Source organism: Bombus flavifrons, chromosome 5 (genome assembly GCF_040668555.2).
Source record: "Bombus flavifrons isolate JBK064 chromosome 5, iyBomFlav1_principal, whole genome shotgun sequence".
In the NCBI taxonomy this organism is placed as follows: Eukaryota; Metazoa; Arthropoda; class Insecta; order Hymenoptera; family Apidae; genus Bombus; species Bombus flavifrons.
In genome coordinates this window covers 15,335,055-15,351,986 of record NC_138446.1, presented here as the reverse complement: position 1 = coordinate 15,351,986, position 16,932 = coordinate 15,335,055, and the positions used below count along the sequence as shown (strand labels likewise).

Here is a 16,932-nt window from a genome sequence, read left to right as displayed (position 1 = left end):
AGACAGTGATGAGGATCTTCAATGTTCATTAGCACTATTCTCTTCGTCAGGACGTTATCCCCTTAAAGACGAGGCAGTTGGCTCTCTTATTTGTCCCCTGTGTTTCGTTCTAAGGTACAAGCCTGTTATTAACTGTTTTTCATACCATAGCTGTTACGCGAAAAAAGAAGAAAAAACAAATAAATTCATTAGAACGTTACGTATCAATCTTTTCGATGTTTCTTATAATTTGCTAGACTCTATCGGGGATATTTCTAAATATATTTCAGAAATGAGAGACTCTCAGAGTCAGACAGTGGCGGTGGAAAACAGGTGGAGAGTTCCATACGACACAAGATCGTGGTGATGGGCGCCGCGAAAGTTGGCAAATCCGCGATAATTAACCAGTTCCTCTACAACATATTCACGCCAAAGTATAAGCGAACGGTAGAAGAGATGCATCACGGTGATTTCAATGTTTCCGGGATACATTTGACGCTCGACATCCTGGACACCTCAGGCTCGTACGAGTTTCCGGCTATGAGAGACCTATCCATCAAATCTGCGGACGCGTTTATTCTCGTCTACGATATTCACGATGCTAACACGTTCCTTGAGGTGAAGACTCTGAGAACACAGATCCTAAACACCAAAGGCGCCGTGCCCATTGTTGTCGTTGGCAATAAAGTCGACGTGACCGACTCGGCACAAGAGGTAACTTTTATCGTGGCCGAATGCGACAGAGTTCTTTCGTCTATGACATTCAATTTCTGTATTTGATTTCGACAGGTCTGATTTTCGAAAAATTCGCATTTGGAAATTTGAATTTGAAAATACGAATATGAAACATTAAATTTGTATTTGAATTATTTTACACGCTTGTTCCAGGTGGATACAGACAGCACGAGAGAACTTGTGATCATGAAATGGGAGAACGGCTTCGTAGAAGTGTCCGCCAAGGAGAACCTGAACATTTCGCAGGTGTTTAAGGAACTACTGATACAAGCGAAACTAAAATACAACTTGAGCCCAGCGTTGAGACGTCGTCGCCGGCAATCATTGCCGCCACCGCAGCATTTGAATTCCCGTAGCAGCAGCGCTCACGTTCCATCGCCGGCGCAACTACAGCATTTGCAGCAGATTCGTGAACGTTCCGAGTCCAAGAGGAATTCCTGTATTCTATCGTAAAGAGCCTCTCGTCGCTACTGATCCAAAAGCTGATCTAAAAGAGAAAGGGTGAGGGAATCGAAAGGGCGAGGGCAAAGCTATGCCGCGACGATTCTATTAGCGATTCCGTTCGCTGTGATCGATCGATGTTTCCCGCTCGACGTTCCGACGTCTCCGTACGGCACGTTCGACACGCTTCGGATCGATCGTCGAATGGCCGATCGAAAGAATTACACGGCTAAAGATGTCGTAGACGAAAAGATAAAGGCCAACGTTTAGCCAAGGAAATTCAGCATTAGCGGTAATTTCTTCTTTTTCATTGGCTGAGGATTCGGTATCGTTAAGATTATCGAAAGCCAAAACAAAATAACATAGTTTCCGAATTGAAGATTCCGCCTACAATTTCAAGTTGAAAATGGAGAACACTTTCCTTAGAAATGGCCTCTATTCGATTGGAAACTTTGTAATTCTCGTACGGTTATCGTACCGTTCATGGTTTTCGTAGTCCGACCTTGAAAGATTTAGGTAGCAAATTTTCTTAAAGAAACGAGTTTCAATTATTCCGTGTTTATCGTTCAACAATTCGATGTGCGTAGCGCGAGTCAACGTACTTGATGTGTCTCTATTTCGCCTCCGATTAGAAGATATGTCCTGAAAAATTTGAAGCTCTTGTTCCAAGGTAGAAGAAAACACCACGAAAAGATCAATGGAACACTCTGCGATTGAGCTGACAGCGATAATTATTCCTTGTGACATAGTCGGTTCGGTTCTCATTCGCAGTCGAGAAAAAAAAGATCCTTATTCTCTTTTCTCGGTGCAAAATGATTTTAAAGATTTTATTCGACGTTGCTGATCGATGAAATGTAAACTGATCCAAACGGCATATATGCTGTTGTTAACATAATTATTCCGAATTATCAAACCGTAGAATTCCATTTTTACAAATATATCAAAGTATCTTACAAAGGTATCCTATTTCAGGGTTGTTTCCCACTGCCCACTCACTATCTTATTATCCACTTACGGACACGTACAACGGCCAAACAATATTTTATAAAGCATTATTGGCTAGTCGATTAATCTTACATCAAGCACTTGCCTACGCTGTTCTTTATACCATATATATCGTTTAATTAAAGAGGTTAATTTCCATATACATATATATACATATAATTTCCATTTCCATATACATACATATATATATATATTACACATATTTGATCTATAGATTAAAAAGTTTGCGAATATATCGCGTTAGAAGAAACGTTCTATTCGTTATTTACGACATATAGATACTTCTAACGAGACGTATTGGAAAAACGGAATATCGACTTATTTGTCAATTACGATGAGCGTGAACTTATTGTACACGATTGCCTTGCCTAGAATCTGAGTTACCGTGAGTACAATAACGTTCAGGTGAAACGAACAACCACGTACAAATTCTGATCGATTGCAGATAGCTTTTTAAGTAGTATCGTTGTACTTGGTAAACTTGCTAATAACGAGAAAGTAGCGTGTACGATTTCTGTTTACGTAATTAGGTAACAGAGATAGAGGTGTCTATAAATTTTAAAGGAAATACTATGCAACGATCATTGATTTTAAGATTAGATGCAAAGGTTTATTACTTCGCGTTATCGCATGATACATAAATTTATCGTTTGTGAAAAAGTGTCACGTTTTCGGATCTATTATTCAGATACAAAACTAATACATATAGGTTAGTGTAAATGTAGAAAGTCTATGTAAATAACAGAGAATTGTGATGTGGATATCTCGTTGAATCGAAACCCACATTGGGTATAATTTTACATAGGTATATTGTAATTAAGTAGCCGCGGGTCAGCACGTAATTTAACGCGTTCAACGATTATGAAATATCGCACATCACGATAAGAGGATAATTTATTTGAATGTAAAACAATTCGAGATCAAAGCTATTTAATCGCTCCAAGATTATCTATTATAGATGAAATCTTTTGCTGAAATCATGTATTTGCCTGACCTGTGCAATCGCATTATTTCGTGTTACTTAGATTAATGTTAGACCAATCGGTTTAATAAATGAAATCTTATCATCACACTACGGAAATCTAAAGAATTTTACGACTCGTACAATAAATCTACGTTATATGGAGTTTCTGAGCAAACTGCACTTAACACGACTGTAACTATTTTTAGCGTAGTTGTGGAAAAAATATGTGGTAACAAATTATTAAGTAGTCTAAGCCCTTGACTTTATATCATTGTGTTACCAGAAATTAAATAAAAGATGGATGTCATATTTAACTTCCACATAATCTTGTTTTGTTTCATTTTATCCCCTAAAATTTTCATAATATATAAGATACTTTTCTACGTATTTTACGTATACAATAAAAGCTTAGTTTTCTGGTAAGATTTTTTATTTACATTTGCTAGCTACGAACAAAGTACTAAACGATTTTAGGTACTACAGAATCTTTTTGATTGCACCATATATAAAGTACAGGATAAATTAACTGTTTTATGAAATTTTGTGTTGAAATTTTGTTCAATGGAAACTGAAATACCGACTTTACGAAGTTCAAAGATTCATTACAGTGAGAGTAATTATCGATAGATAGTCAATATTTTTATATAACGGTTAAATTATTACTTTACCTCTGCAATATTCTTAAATGCAATAAAAAAACCTAAATTTATTACTGTGCATATACTGATTTATTTTTTAATAATTTTAATAATTTTCGGTACGCGTTTGAATACACATGAGTACATATTTATGCGTACATGATATACGTAACCTTCACAGTGAAAGCATAATCTTAACAGTGAAAGCATAACCTAAAAAAAATATGAACCGGACAAATTTCCGTATTAAACTCGATTTGTGTAAATACCATAAAGAAATGCATCGCTTTTGTTGGATTTTTATTGACTCGACTAAAATGATAAATATAAAGGATGTAAAAGGACATATTAATTCACTGTTCCGCGTTAATGAGCCATTTGATTTGTTTCTAAACGAAGTTGAATATTTACCACCTAACGAGGACATACGGATTTTGAAGGAGAATGAAACAGTTTTGTAAGAATTCTTGCAACAAAGGTATGTGATATTGTAATAATGTACCATTTCAGTCAAAGTGTTGCAGGGTTTTACCTAAGACTCGACTAAGCAATATTCAACTAAGCAGTACTCAACTGATAAATCAGCTTCATTTATCCGTAAGCAACCCAGTTTCACCAATAGACGCAGGTAAACAAGATTCAGAAGATAGTCCTACAGATTCAAAACATGTTGAACAAACATCGATAAATTCTCCTGCTGCAAAGTCAAGCCCTGTGCAACAGGAATGTCCGGATGAAATAACAGACAAATCGCAATATTCTAAAGAAAGTAAGTAAAATGATGTAAGCACCTTGGTTGAATCAAAAGTGTAGTATTACTTATTTATGATATTAAGATTCTATTTGTTTATGTTGTATTACAGGTACAGATACAGAAGTTCCTTATGTGTGTGCAAGGAGAAAACGTGCACGAAGACGGAGAAGCTCGAAACTTGAACAGCCACCGTTAAACGAAGGAGACAGATCTAGTAAAGCCTATGTTATAAATGCTAAAGTTGTCCCTCTTGGTAAACATATTCGTTTTGATAACATAGATGACGAAATTTGTCTAGAAAGTCCAGTTACATGTCCAGAAACGATAAGAGGAGTCAATACTACAATATCACCTGTTCATGAACTTACAAATTTATTATCAATGGTTAATAATTCTACTCCACCTACCTTTGAGAACAACAGGGTTAAGAACACAGTGAATGCAAAGCATCTAAGGAATGTAGTAAATGGAGTCAACGCAAATGTCAATGAAAGTATAGCTTCAATTAAGGAATTGGGAGAATCAAAAGAGTTTGTGAATACAGATCTTGAAACATATCCAGTCATGACAACAAAACCAAAAATTAATGATATTATAGCATTTAAGGTAATTTTTTTAAATATTAATTATATTTTTAATCACAATTTTACATGAAATTCATTTTTAGATGCTCAAAATTGGCTCAGATTTTACACCACAAGTATCAAACTTTATTGTTGCAGAAGTTGTATCTTGTAGTCCAGAAAAATCACTATATATTTTTAAAGTATTACGTACGTGATTTTGTATCATTAATGTATCTCGAAGATATATCTATATATATTTTATTAATTACGATCTAACATTTCTCTGTGCAGAAGGCTTGTCAGAAGTGCAAGTGCCAATTGGAAAACTTAACTGTATGGAAGAGTCAGAGGAACATGTGATGAACAATACAATTAAATTAAATTATGCACAAATAATGAAACCTAGACTAGTATCTGCATCAAGCACTAAATATTCGTTTCCGTTGACTTCCTGATCACTTAGTTAATAATTTCATACACTTTTTTATATATTTTAAACTAAATATTTTTGTGAGTAAAATTAAATATGTTAAATAAAATTAAACATGTCAAATAAAATTAAATATGTCAAATAAAATTAAATATGTCAAATAAAATTAAATATGTCAAATAAAATTAAATATGTCTAATAAAATTAAATATATTAAATAAAATTAAATATGTTAAATAAAATTAAACATGTTAAATATGTGAATATATTAAATATCTTTTGAAATAAAGAGCGGGTTTTATAAAAATTACCTTTTTCTTGCAATGCTTGAACACAGCGTTTCTGACGTGAATGTTAATTGTAGAGTATGTTGCTATTGTTGAATAATTCACTTCAATTTCACTTTACACTAGAACAGCGCAGAATAAATTTAATTAATTTCACTTAAACATAGTAAGTAGCATTGAATTAACAACTTAAAAGCTCGTAAATGATACGTGACAATTTGTACGATGCATACAATTTTACTACGATGCATGTGTGACGACACATACGTGCGATGTCTATTCGTTTTTGACTAAATCTTTAATACCATTTCACAGAATTTATTACTGAACACTCTAACACTATCACAAAACAGAATATTTCTATATTTTTCTTTCATTTCCTGTTTTATTGTTATATTTAATTTACTTTCACAATCGCGTCCATCACATTCGAAAAACTGAAACAATTGCACACGCAGAAGACGGTTGGTAGAAACATTTCTGGCGGTTTCACTCTGATTGGCTGATACAAATTTATTCCACCAATGAGATTTCAGTAGGGAATACTGCGCAAGTTTACAATTTCGCGCGTAATTCGTTTGTTCTTATTAGTCTTTATAGAAATATGTATATTTCTTTAGAACATTATTTTGTATTAAAAGATTATCTTTTATTAACAATCTTTAATTAACAGATTTTTTTAATAAAAATGTTAATGGACGAATTATTTTTCTGCGTGCGAACTTGACCGTTGTTCCTATATTGCCAACACAATAAATTCAGAGTAAAACAAGGAAACAAATCATAAAAGATAAGAAGAAGCTTTGGAGTTTGTAATCGTAGAATTAAACGTTTCTTTCAACTTTGCTTTAAGCTTCTTTCTTTTCCTTTCACATTGATCATCTCTAAAGTATGTATATTTATAATATGCAAAATTTTATATATTTTATCCCACTGTTTGTACAAGTAATAACAGAAAATGTTCGCTCATTAAAAAAAAGTTTTTATATTAAATAAAACTACACAGTACTGAGCGTATATTTCGTTATAAAACAAATGCAGATATTCTTTAAAATTTCAATTTAATTGATAGCTAACTGATGTATACTCGTACGATTCTATACGATGCCGTAGTTCGAAATTAAATTCGTTTTAGCATTTCCAGTTCAGCACGTCGCGTCGTCGCCTAGTTGTTCAGCCTTTGACAACAAATCTGAACGCAAACGAGATACCTGGGATTAATACCAGTTAATAGAAAGCAGCGTGAACGTGCGGTTTGCTCCCGCGAACGGCCATGTATACGCATAACCGTTGCGCTATTAATAACCCGTATACAAAGAAAATTGCGCCATTGCACGAAATTGTAGACTTAATATCTCTTAACCGATTCTCTTTGTCCTTCGTAACAAAACGATTAAAGACCTAGCGAACTGAATGTTCACAATTAGCTGTAGAGCTTTCATCTTATTTCTATCTCTGTCTTCCTCCCTCTTCTTCTCTTATTCCTTAGTTTTCTCGAATAGCTGGCGATTCATCTCACCACGTTGTACCCTTTGTTTCACCTAGTAGTAATTTAATCCCAATGATTCATTAGCCCTATACCGAATAAAACGATGAAAATTAATTTGTTTCAAAGAATCTCGACGTTATAGTGTTTCGTGACCTCGAGTATGTTTTCGGTGCCATCCTTTTCGCTTATAAACGGTGATACCACAATCTATGGCTATCAATCTTGAATGTGGACTCAATCTCCGCGTATCGAAGCGGTATTTTGTAGATATAAGTAGAAAGCTAGCAATAACAAACGTCTATAGATGAAATCTAATTCGTTACTCAATTAATCTTTCGGCAGACGATCTAGGACATACTTCTCGTTCAAATTTCACCCACTTCACGATTTTTACATTTCCTTCTATATTTCTCCCCTTTCTCTCGTTGAAGAGTGACAAATGAACAAAGATAATGATCACGGAATTTTAACCGTGAAAGTACTGTACTGTACAAATATTTGCGTTGATCGTATAACGGTGACTTGGTAATTCGGGATGTGAATAATCCACGAGATAAAAACACAAGAGTAAATTCAGACGCAGATCTAACTTCGCGGATCCATCCGTGTAAGGGGATGGATTTATTTCTATTCTCCGAGGGTGAATTATTCATAGCTAAATTGCAGCTGGGAGGGTGCGTCGCGGTTACGTAACATCGAATTTCTTGCTTACCTTTTTTCCGCGGTCGTTCTCGAAACAGAGGATATTTTAGAAGATTCACGCGTAATGTAATTTTTTATTTTAAACTCGTTTTAATCGCACCAATCACTCACTAGATTCTGCTCAAGGTAAATTTGAAAATTCAAAAGGCTGAATGTTTCCGTGCAGCAAACCGATTAGCATCGATCTTCATCATTGTGAAAAGTAGAATCGTATAAACGTTTCGATCAAAGTTTAAATTCAACCCGATTACGTTTTACATACTTTGCGATTTTCTCGTAACAAGCAAGCGTTGTCTTCCGTTTGAACGATAAATCACGAACAGAGAGAATACTCTTACGAAAAGCGACTTTCCGTGGCGGTGTTCAAAGTTAATTCCGCAAAGTCAGCCAGCCAAGAACTTGTTCACGTTGCTTTCGGGAGTGTCAAACGTTTTACGAGCAAACTTTCCGTGTCACCTGTAACGAGGTGTTCGATTTCCCCAAGAACTCGCGAAGAAAATTACGAGCACCGGAGACGAGCAACTAGGGAGAGTATTGACTAAGTTTACGGCTAAAGAACATTCTGACAGGGACTCGTCGCTCATGAAGAATGTAGCTCATAAAGTTCGGACGATCCCGGCTCCTTAACGACCTTCTTCCTGTTAATATCACGTGCCTCCGCATTAGAAAGTGGAAGGAACTTTCCCTAAATTGTTGGTCCCAAGTTGAAAGCTTCCCTTCGTCGTTACACACAGAGAAGATCTAAACGCTTACCTTGCTAGAGACCGCGTTCCTTTTAAGTTTAATCCTCCTTTCGCGAAACCACGTGCCACACAACGAGGATTTTACGAGTAAGCAGCTTTCCGTAAGTACCGAGACGATTCGATCGCTTTCTGCGAGTTGCAACGCAATAAGGATCTCTCATGTAAATTCGCCTAATTCCCGACGAAACAGCCAATTGTTCGACAGTGGTGAGCGAGATGATTGCATCCATATCCGTGAGTTGATACGAGAGCACGTCGCGCGAGCAGGAAGCCAACCAGATTGGAGGCTTGCAGCTTGTCCGGGTAACCTTTCATGGAAATTTCATCCCATTACCCTAGCTGAAGCAACCGCATATTCTCACGCGAGTACCTCTACGCACGTAACTGAACGGTGTTCCAGGATTCTTACGGGGAGAGATGGTAATTTATCGAAGTTTTTGAAAAAGCTTTTGGAGAAGAGATTATTTCTTGATATTAGAAACCAGGTGCGAACGATCGATATGGCACAAGAGTGCGTACTAACAGATAAAATATAATATAGTTATTGAAACAGCCTGTAAAGATCTCGCAATCCTCTAAATTAAATTGTAAGAAGAGTTACAAAGGTAACAGTTGATTTTTATAAAAATTAACTGTTTTTAACTGTTAAAAAAAAAAATGAAATTTCAAAATAAAAAAAAGAACACAAATTACGTACATTCGAAAGTTAGTTATTGCTGAGTGCCTCTATTTTTCTAATTTTTCTTTTGCAAAACTTAAATACGCACTATCTTCTATAAAATTCATCCTCATGATTGTATGATAATAATATTACGCGATTATGCACCTTCGTATAATATATAATATTCCTAGCAGTATAATCTTACGTCTGCATGCATCGCATTATTAAAAATATAATTCTGCGTCACCGGTTGCGAAATCACAACGCCACGGTATCGTGCGTCTGTACCTGCCTCAGCAGGGTGGGCTAGATTTTGAATAAACTAGTGTCTCTCCACACCGCTCGTTAGGATTGTGATCCAGATTTTAATATCTCTGTTACTCGAGAAGCACTGATACCGGAGATTGGCCATTATAAATTTTAACGACGAATGTTTACGCTTATGGATGAGAGGTAAGCGAAGTTCACGCTGAAAAGCGGGATAAAGACGCTGCTGAGCACGTCGTAAATTGAAGCGAATATTACTGTAAAATGTTTTCGATACGACTCGTGTCGTACTTATGTTCGCGAATGGTGCTTATCCATAAGTCCTCCCCCTATTTCGATAAACGGTGAGAAAAACACGACATTGAAGCGAGTTCAGAACGTTTTGACGCTTCGACAGTCCTTCCTCGTGTTCTTTTTCTCGTCCGGCGAAAGCTTCTTTTAGGGATGACCTTATTCCTGGAGAGACATTCGACATTCGACGCGCAAAAAGTCGAATAAATCGATAGCGAAGCCGCGGAGTCATCGTTAAAAATAGTCCGCGACTTTGACCGTAAAAATCTAATTAACAAATGGAACGTATCCTAGCGATTGGAGAGGTTGGAAATCATATTTACACATCTCGACATTAGCAGGGTTCTCTCGTTTCGTGTCAGTTTATTAAAGAGATGTCACGATCAACGCTCGATTGGTATTCTCGCATAAAGTTCGTTTAGGAAACACGTTTATTAAGAAAAGTAGAAAGAAACGGCGTTTATGACTCGCGAATTCAGTAACTGGATGAAACTCGAAAAGAATACAACGAGACTTTGCAACGAGATTTACAGTAGTCCAGCTCGATATTGGACGCGACGAGTTGCTTCACCGACAAAAATGCGCGCTAAAAAAGCACTGTTGCTCGTATCGACGTTGCTTCAGGCAATATTTCTCCGAGATTTACAGGAAATTGACATCCACCGCACACGTCCCCCAAGGAAGTAGTCAGTTAACGATCTCATAACTCAATTCCGACGCTTTAATGGTCTTACATTTTAAAGAAAATTTAGTTTACAAAGACGAATTGTGATCCTGCAAGTTTCTCCATGATAAAAGGCTTGAATGACAATCTTGAAAAAGTTTGATCGAGATGTTCCCTCTGAAAGAACTGCTGAACTTCCCATTAAAGAATTGCCCTCCGATGTTTTCGCATGTTAAAACGCTCGCAGACAAGCGAAGGATTAAAACTAATGGCAAGAATAATCGGTAAAATATTACGTCGAGTTCCTACAATTACTCCGGGAAGCAAATTATCCTAGTCCTTTCATATAAAATTTTTAAAACCAACCCCTTCATAGGGTTGAATAAACAGCCATAAAAACGAAAGACTTTTTCTGATTTTCCCAAAGAGTACATATTCGAATGGAATTGCTCTTCAACTATCTACTGCAAATCTTTGTCATCGAGAACTTTCCGAACGTAGCTATTTATTCACGCAACTGAGAATTTCCTCAATACATCGTTATATGGTATTTTTAAGCAAAGCACGTTCAAGCTAGCAATAAACTGCGCCACTTTGGCAAAGTGCATTCCCGGGGTATTCGCGTAACTTCGCTGAACACTAAAAATTTCACGAATGCAAAGTGTCTCTTTCTGCGTCTAACACGGCGTATTTTCTCAATGGGTTACTTTGAAAAAGTACTCTATAATTCAGGTTAAATTCTTCATAACCCACGATTGCTTCTTCAACATCGCACGTGTGTGTGTGTATGTGTGTGCTGACTGGATTTTATGGAAATCATAAGAATAATGCAACGTGCAACGCCACATCCATGGTCTTTATCTGCGGCCACGTGATCGCGCGATACCACTCTTGCAAGTTGACTCTCTTCACGATCACTGCCGGAGGGGATCGATAAGTCGTCCTGAACGACGTCGGTAAAACGGCGGTCGAAGATAAAGCTGCTTGTCGAGACGTCCAAGTTCACCGAGTCGAATTTTTATGACAAAAGCGTCCGGTATGTGTCGCATGACTTTCGTGTCTGCAAAAATCTTCGCTTCGCGAATTTCAGCTGGAACAGTGTGCGAGGAACGATACATTGGATATCGTCGTTGAAGCTCTCTTATGCGCTGCGTTTGGCAAGATAGGCATTACGGATAGGTGTTATGGAGGACAGATATGTTGTTGCAGAAGTTTGGTTTTCTTCAGGTTTGGCGTATAGGAGCAGAGATATTTTTCAGATTGACAATCATTTTAAAATAAGATTTAAGATAAGATTATCATCTTAATTTAATATACAATGATAGGCAATTTTGTGAATTTCCTCACTGTTAATATTCCACTACTTACATTCGCTCTTAATTCAAAACAACTGTATTTTTCAATAAACGAGAACCATTCTTCTTAATCACTAAAATCTGTTACTCAAAATTAATAGCACGTCACTGACTCGTTGAACAGATTTACAACACGTTATTCAATACTTGAGAAGGTTCCCTGGACAACTACCACAGTATTTCCAGATCTATATGACGCAGGAAGCGAAGTTTCTTGATTTAACTCAAGGGAATTGATCCGGGATGCGTGGCTATCTGTGTAAATAAAAGAAACTCCCCTCATATTCTCTACAACTCGTCATTGCCCTTCTAATTTATTTACTTCGTCGTTATTCTCTCTTCTCGTGCCAAAAGCGCGTTACAATTAACGCGTTATCATTAACGCGGGGACAAATCCGAGAGATCAAGCAATGGGATCACGAGAAAAGAGGCGAGGTAACTACTCCCCGTCGAAAGCACTGTTCCCCTGAGATTATTGTCCCGGCGTCACCGGAAGCAACCCCAAAACCGGTAATCTCCATCGCGTGCGCGAAGAGGTGTTTGAAGGTAGCAACCTTTGAAAATCCCTGAGGGTAGGCGAAGGAGAAGGAAGAGAAGAAGAAAAGTCCAGGCGAGCAGGAAAGAAGAAACTATGGAAGAGCAAGCCGAGGAGGAAAACGAAGGGAAAAGGAAAGAACAGAGGAGTAGAAAGAGAAGACAAAAGTCTAGCTTTAATTTAATCGGACAGGCAGAGTTGAAGAATTGTTGGGGCGCCTGCGCAGCCGCCGTACGTCCCTGGACCACCGACCGCTAGTAGCACCCGCCGACGTCGACGTCGTGGTTGTCGTGGTGGTGTTCGTTGCCGTCGTCGCGACGCCCAGACACCGTGCCGTCCGCGTCTCTCGAGCAGTGCGCGTCCACACGTCGCGACGACACGGCTCCTCTCTACTTGTCGCTCCAATCCTCCAGTGCTCACGAATTTCGGCTGCTGTCGTGCGCCATCCTAACTACCCTTTGTGCACGTGACTCTGTTGTCAGCACGAGATTCGGACAGTTCCGGGACTATTTTCTTCGCCTACTTTTCGTGATTCTTCTCCCCATAAAGCATTCCGTTTCGATTCAACGACGAAAGACGCGATGTGGCAAATGGTTCGATCCATCTTGCCGCACAGGATTTAAAGGAACAGAGAAGGTAAGAGAAACGACGATAATAGCGGTATCGTTAATAGTCACGCGACGTCGAAGTTAAATGGACCGAATGTTAAGGTCGAAGACGTTAAGAACGGGTCAGGAAACTTAAATTTAGCGGGCAACTTCGGAGCGCGGGGATGGACCACGAGGCTATCACGTTTCGAAGGATCGAGGTTGAATCGTATATTTTGAAAAATCCCGACGGGCCAATAATTTTTCGCGAGCTAGTTAACGTTCCCGCTTCAACAGGTCGTTGACAGACGCCGCCGTCTCGTAAAACGCGTGAAGGGACGGAACACGAGTACGGACGCTTCACGCGAGCCGTGGCATCGATTCTTTTTTTCCTGGTCGGCGATCCGCGGTTCAAAAATAATATCGTGAAGCACGAAGACTGGAAGACACGCGGTGAGGTGACACGTTTATTTATGCGACGCTCAGCGTCGCGCGGAAATTGTACTTCAGTGGCAGGAAAGAAACACGGAGCTGAATAATTCATATGGTTATGAACGAACGTTTCGGAGCATTCGTGACATAAATGTTGCATGCACGATGATTCCACTGGACGTCGCTGCTTCATCGTCCGGAATTTATTTGCGAGAAAACTCAGAATTCTTTTAACATCGGACGATCGATAAGGAAACTAAAAATTAGCCGCGAAAACGTTGCTATTTTCCGTAAACTGATCGTCGGAAGAAGCTTGTAAAAGACAGCCCGTTCTTATTAGCCTCGACCATTCCATAGGGGGTGTATTGACTGAGGCTCCACGTGTACCGTGGCCACGTCGGTGTTTTCCACTTCTATTTACTCGGCGAAAACTGAAATTTCGACGGGCTGTCCACCGAGGTGGAAAGCCGAGACAACACTGGAAACTTCCATCGACATTTCCTTTTGACGTGACCCGATAAAGTGTTATCGTTCTAACGCGCAGCGCTACAAATCTCGAGCGCGTTTTTCGAGAAAGTTTAGCATTTATTACGAAATATTAGAGCATCAGATCGGAGAGATAGATCAACCACGATAAATAACGTTCACGTTAAATTTTTAGTCTATAACGAATATACTTGTGATGTAAAAATACGAAGACAAATTGTTTACAAGGCTGAATGAATATGACGTACACGTTTCACTCCATTTAGCATTTATTCGAATAGATAAATTGTTTGTAAATGCACGATATATGTCGGAGAATCCATTATGAAAAATGTCAGGGCGTACTGTTTACGAGATTGATCATATTCGACGTAAACAATTTGCTCTACTTTAAACTTTTCCAACAGTTATAATTTCAATATTATGATAAATATCAAAGCAAACTATTTGTGAAACAAATGCACGTAAACATTTCGTTGCGTTTGAAATTTTTTCGAACAGTTGAAACATTTTTGGATGCACGCTACAGAGTGAAAAATTATCAAAGCGACATTTCACGCCTCGTTCGAGACACAAATGTACGCGGAGATGGAAAATAATTGACCGACCTTGTTCCATACCTCGATACGTCTTTTCATCATACACTTTGTGCATGTTCGTTGTTCACATCACGATGCTCAGTCATTCCGCTTAACCCTTCTTTCCTATAGTTTTCTGGGTCATTTCTTATTGTACTCTAGCTTCGAGTACCACTGCGTTGCCATTTTTCCTTCATTTTTTCTCCTACTATTTGTCGCGTACTGGCACAAGCTCTGCCAAACTATGGGAAATATGCACTGGCGACGTTCGGTTCGTGTCGCCGCTGCGAAGTAGATCAACCTCTGTAAAATGCCACACGATTCAACGTTGTCGCTGGATGCTGGCTTGTCGCGAGAACACTGCATAAACAGGTTACATTATGATAGATATGTTTGCCCTTAGCTTGAAAAAATTAGCTTGTTCGCTCGTTTTTCTTATGGCGAGTACGATGCTCGCAGAATATGTTTCATGTTTCACGTGTAGGTTGATTAAAGCAGTTTTTTTCGGTGGGAATAGAAGATGAAGGGAAAAAGGATATTATAATGGAATTTTAGATGAAATTCCATTATTGAAGGAATAGAATATAGAAATAATTGAAGGAATTTTCAGATACTATATATAACTATTACTAACTTGCAATGTCGAGTATGCTATTAATTTTGATATTAATTAGGCTGTTTGCATTGAAAATCGAGAAACTATTATCCAAGTGAGACATACCTGAATCAACTTAAACGATTGAAGTTGTAAGATATTTATTTCAGAGATACCGTTCACTATTCCCTAGAACTCTACTGCATAGATAATCTTATTCCTGCGATTGTTCCAGGCTGAATAGTTCAACTTCATATACGTAGATGAAAGAATAAATTTTAAGAATAGAGAGATTAAAATATACCGTTGTTCGAGATAGTCGCAGAGAGTGCGTTGTTTCGAAATTGGACGATCGAAAATGGACGTCGTTTTTTCAGATAAAAGCATCCTTAACGCAATATATGAAATTTTCAACATCATGGCATATACGACGACGAATAACCCGAGGGGCGAATGGACGTGTCCCTTCGTCGATGCTTCGTCACGATTAAGCAAATATCCATCAAATTTAACGTATAGTTGCTTCCAATTAGCCAAGAGTGATGCGTATGTACGGGACTTGGATCGATTGGAAAAAGAATCTATAAATTACGTAACACTATATCAAGTTCTATCTATGGTGTTATAACGGGACGAATCGATGATGAGACTAATTGCTACAATACTTGGAAACGATTAAATTAGAAACATAGTTTACACTTCAATTCTACGAACTTTCATTAACTTCTCTTTTGCTACACGTATAAGCAGATTGCAGAGATTTACGCATCTCCGGAAAATTAACCTCCGGAAAAACCCTAAAAATATGAAATAACGAAAGTGTGGCAAAAAATAATCAAAGTAATGGAATCGTAGTAATTAATTACTTAATTAATGAGCGACAAAAATAAATTTCTATTTATTCTTCTACTGTTTTGGTCGTATCATTGCGGAAATAGAATTGATTTTAGCATATAATAATTACGAATTTCTCACGTGTTGAAGTTACTAAGCTAAATTCCAGAGAGATAAAATTGTCCCCAGAACGTGATAATTAGAGTCGTGAGATATTCAAATTGTCAAGTAAGGTTCAATTTGATCGCATCGTGTGTGATTTCGTGGCTCAGGAACAGAAATACGAAAAAATAGTATAAAAACTTTATCTAGTTAGTTAGTTTCCACTAAACCTCAAGAGTACTACTATGCATATGCGGAAACTCGTGAGAAGTACGTCCGCTGTCAGGATGCTGTCACGCGTCTTACATAACTCGCTCAATGTTTAATAACCTCACGTCAACGGCAGCAGGTTCCTAACTATTTTCCAGGCAAGCATCGAACCTTCGCGTTACAACTTTCCATCCTCTTCGTTTCTTTGCTCTCATTCTCACGCGAACGATAACACGTGAAAATCGAGATCACAGACCAGGATACGTGTTCGTTCGAGCAACAGCTCTGATCCGCCTATGAACTCGAATACGCTTAGATAAATATGCGTCGAACGATCCGACATATGTTGCGTAACTTTCGATCGATCCTGTCGCGTTCGAAATATCATAATTATACCTATAAATTTCGTTACACGTCTGGGAATTAAAGTTTGCTCGCTTGGTTGCGTCTGTAGAAAAAATTAATAGAAAATTAATAGAAAAAGTAGATAGTTTCTTCTCTCTGGCGATTTTTTCATAAGGAAAATAGGCTGTTTGTGGAATTGTCAGAGAATGTGAAGGTTTGCTTGATTTATGATTAAAGAGACGATCGTAACGAGGTTT

The 16,932-nt window shown here is 37.9% G+C and overlaps 3 protein-coding genes across 5 annotated transcripts in view; all 3 read left to right on the top strand.

Annotated features, from left to right (window-relative positions):
• Positions 1-3,449, top strand: part of LOC138179829 (ras-related protein Rap-1) — a 28,496-nt gene extending 25,047 nt beyond the window's left edge. For all 3 annotated transcript variants that reach the window (XM_069112989.1, XM_069112988.1, XM_069112987.1), the window contains 2 exons: positions 270-693; positions 868-3,449. In XM_069112989.1, the coding sequence (XP_068969090.1) occupies positions 270-693; positions 868-1,167 (724 nt within the window). In that variant the 3' untranslated portion in view covers positions 1,168-3,449. The remainder of the gene's footprint in view (positions 1-269; positions 694-867) is intronic.
• Positions 3,450-3,742: 293 nt separating this feature from the next.
• On the top strand, positions 3,743-5,655 carry LOC138179947 (uncharacterized). The gene is made up of 6 exons (XM_069113228.1): positions 3,743-4,219; positions 4,287-4,531; positions 4,626-4,730; positions 4,815-5,122; positions 5,184-5,289; positions 5,374-5,655. Exons 1-6 carry the CDS (start codon positions 3,987-3,989, stop codon positions 5,535-5,537), a joined length of 1,161 nt encoding a protein of 386 aa, XP_068969329.1. The 5' UTR covers positions 3,743-3,986; the 3' UTR covers positions 5,538-5,655.
• Positions 5,656-12,559: 6,904 nt separating this feature from the next.
• Positions 12,560-16,932, top strand: part of LOC138179846 (somatostatin receptor type 2) — a 76,949-nt gene continuing 72,576 nt past the window's right edge. The window contains exon 1 of the mRNA XM_069113019.1: positions 12,560-13,142. The gene's annotated coding sequence lies outside the window, so the exon portion shown is untranslated. The remainder of the gene's footprint in view (positions 13,143-16,932) is intronic.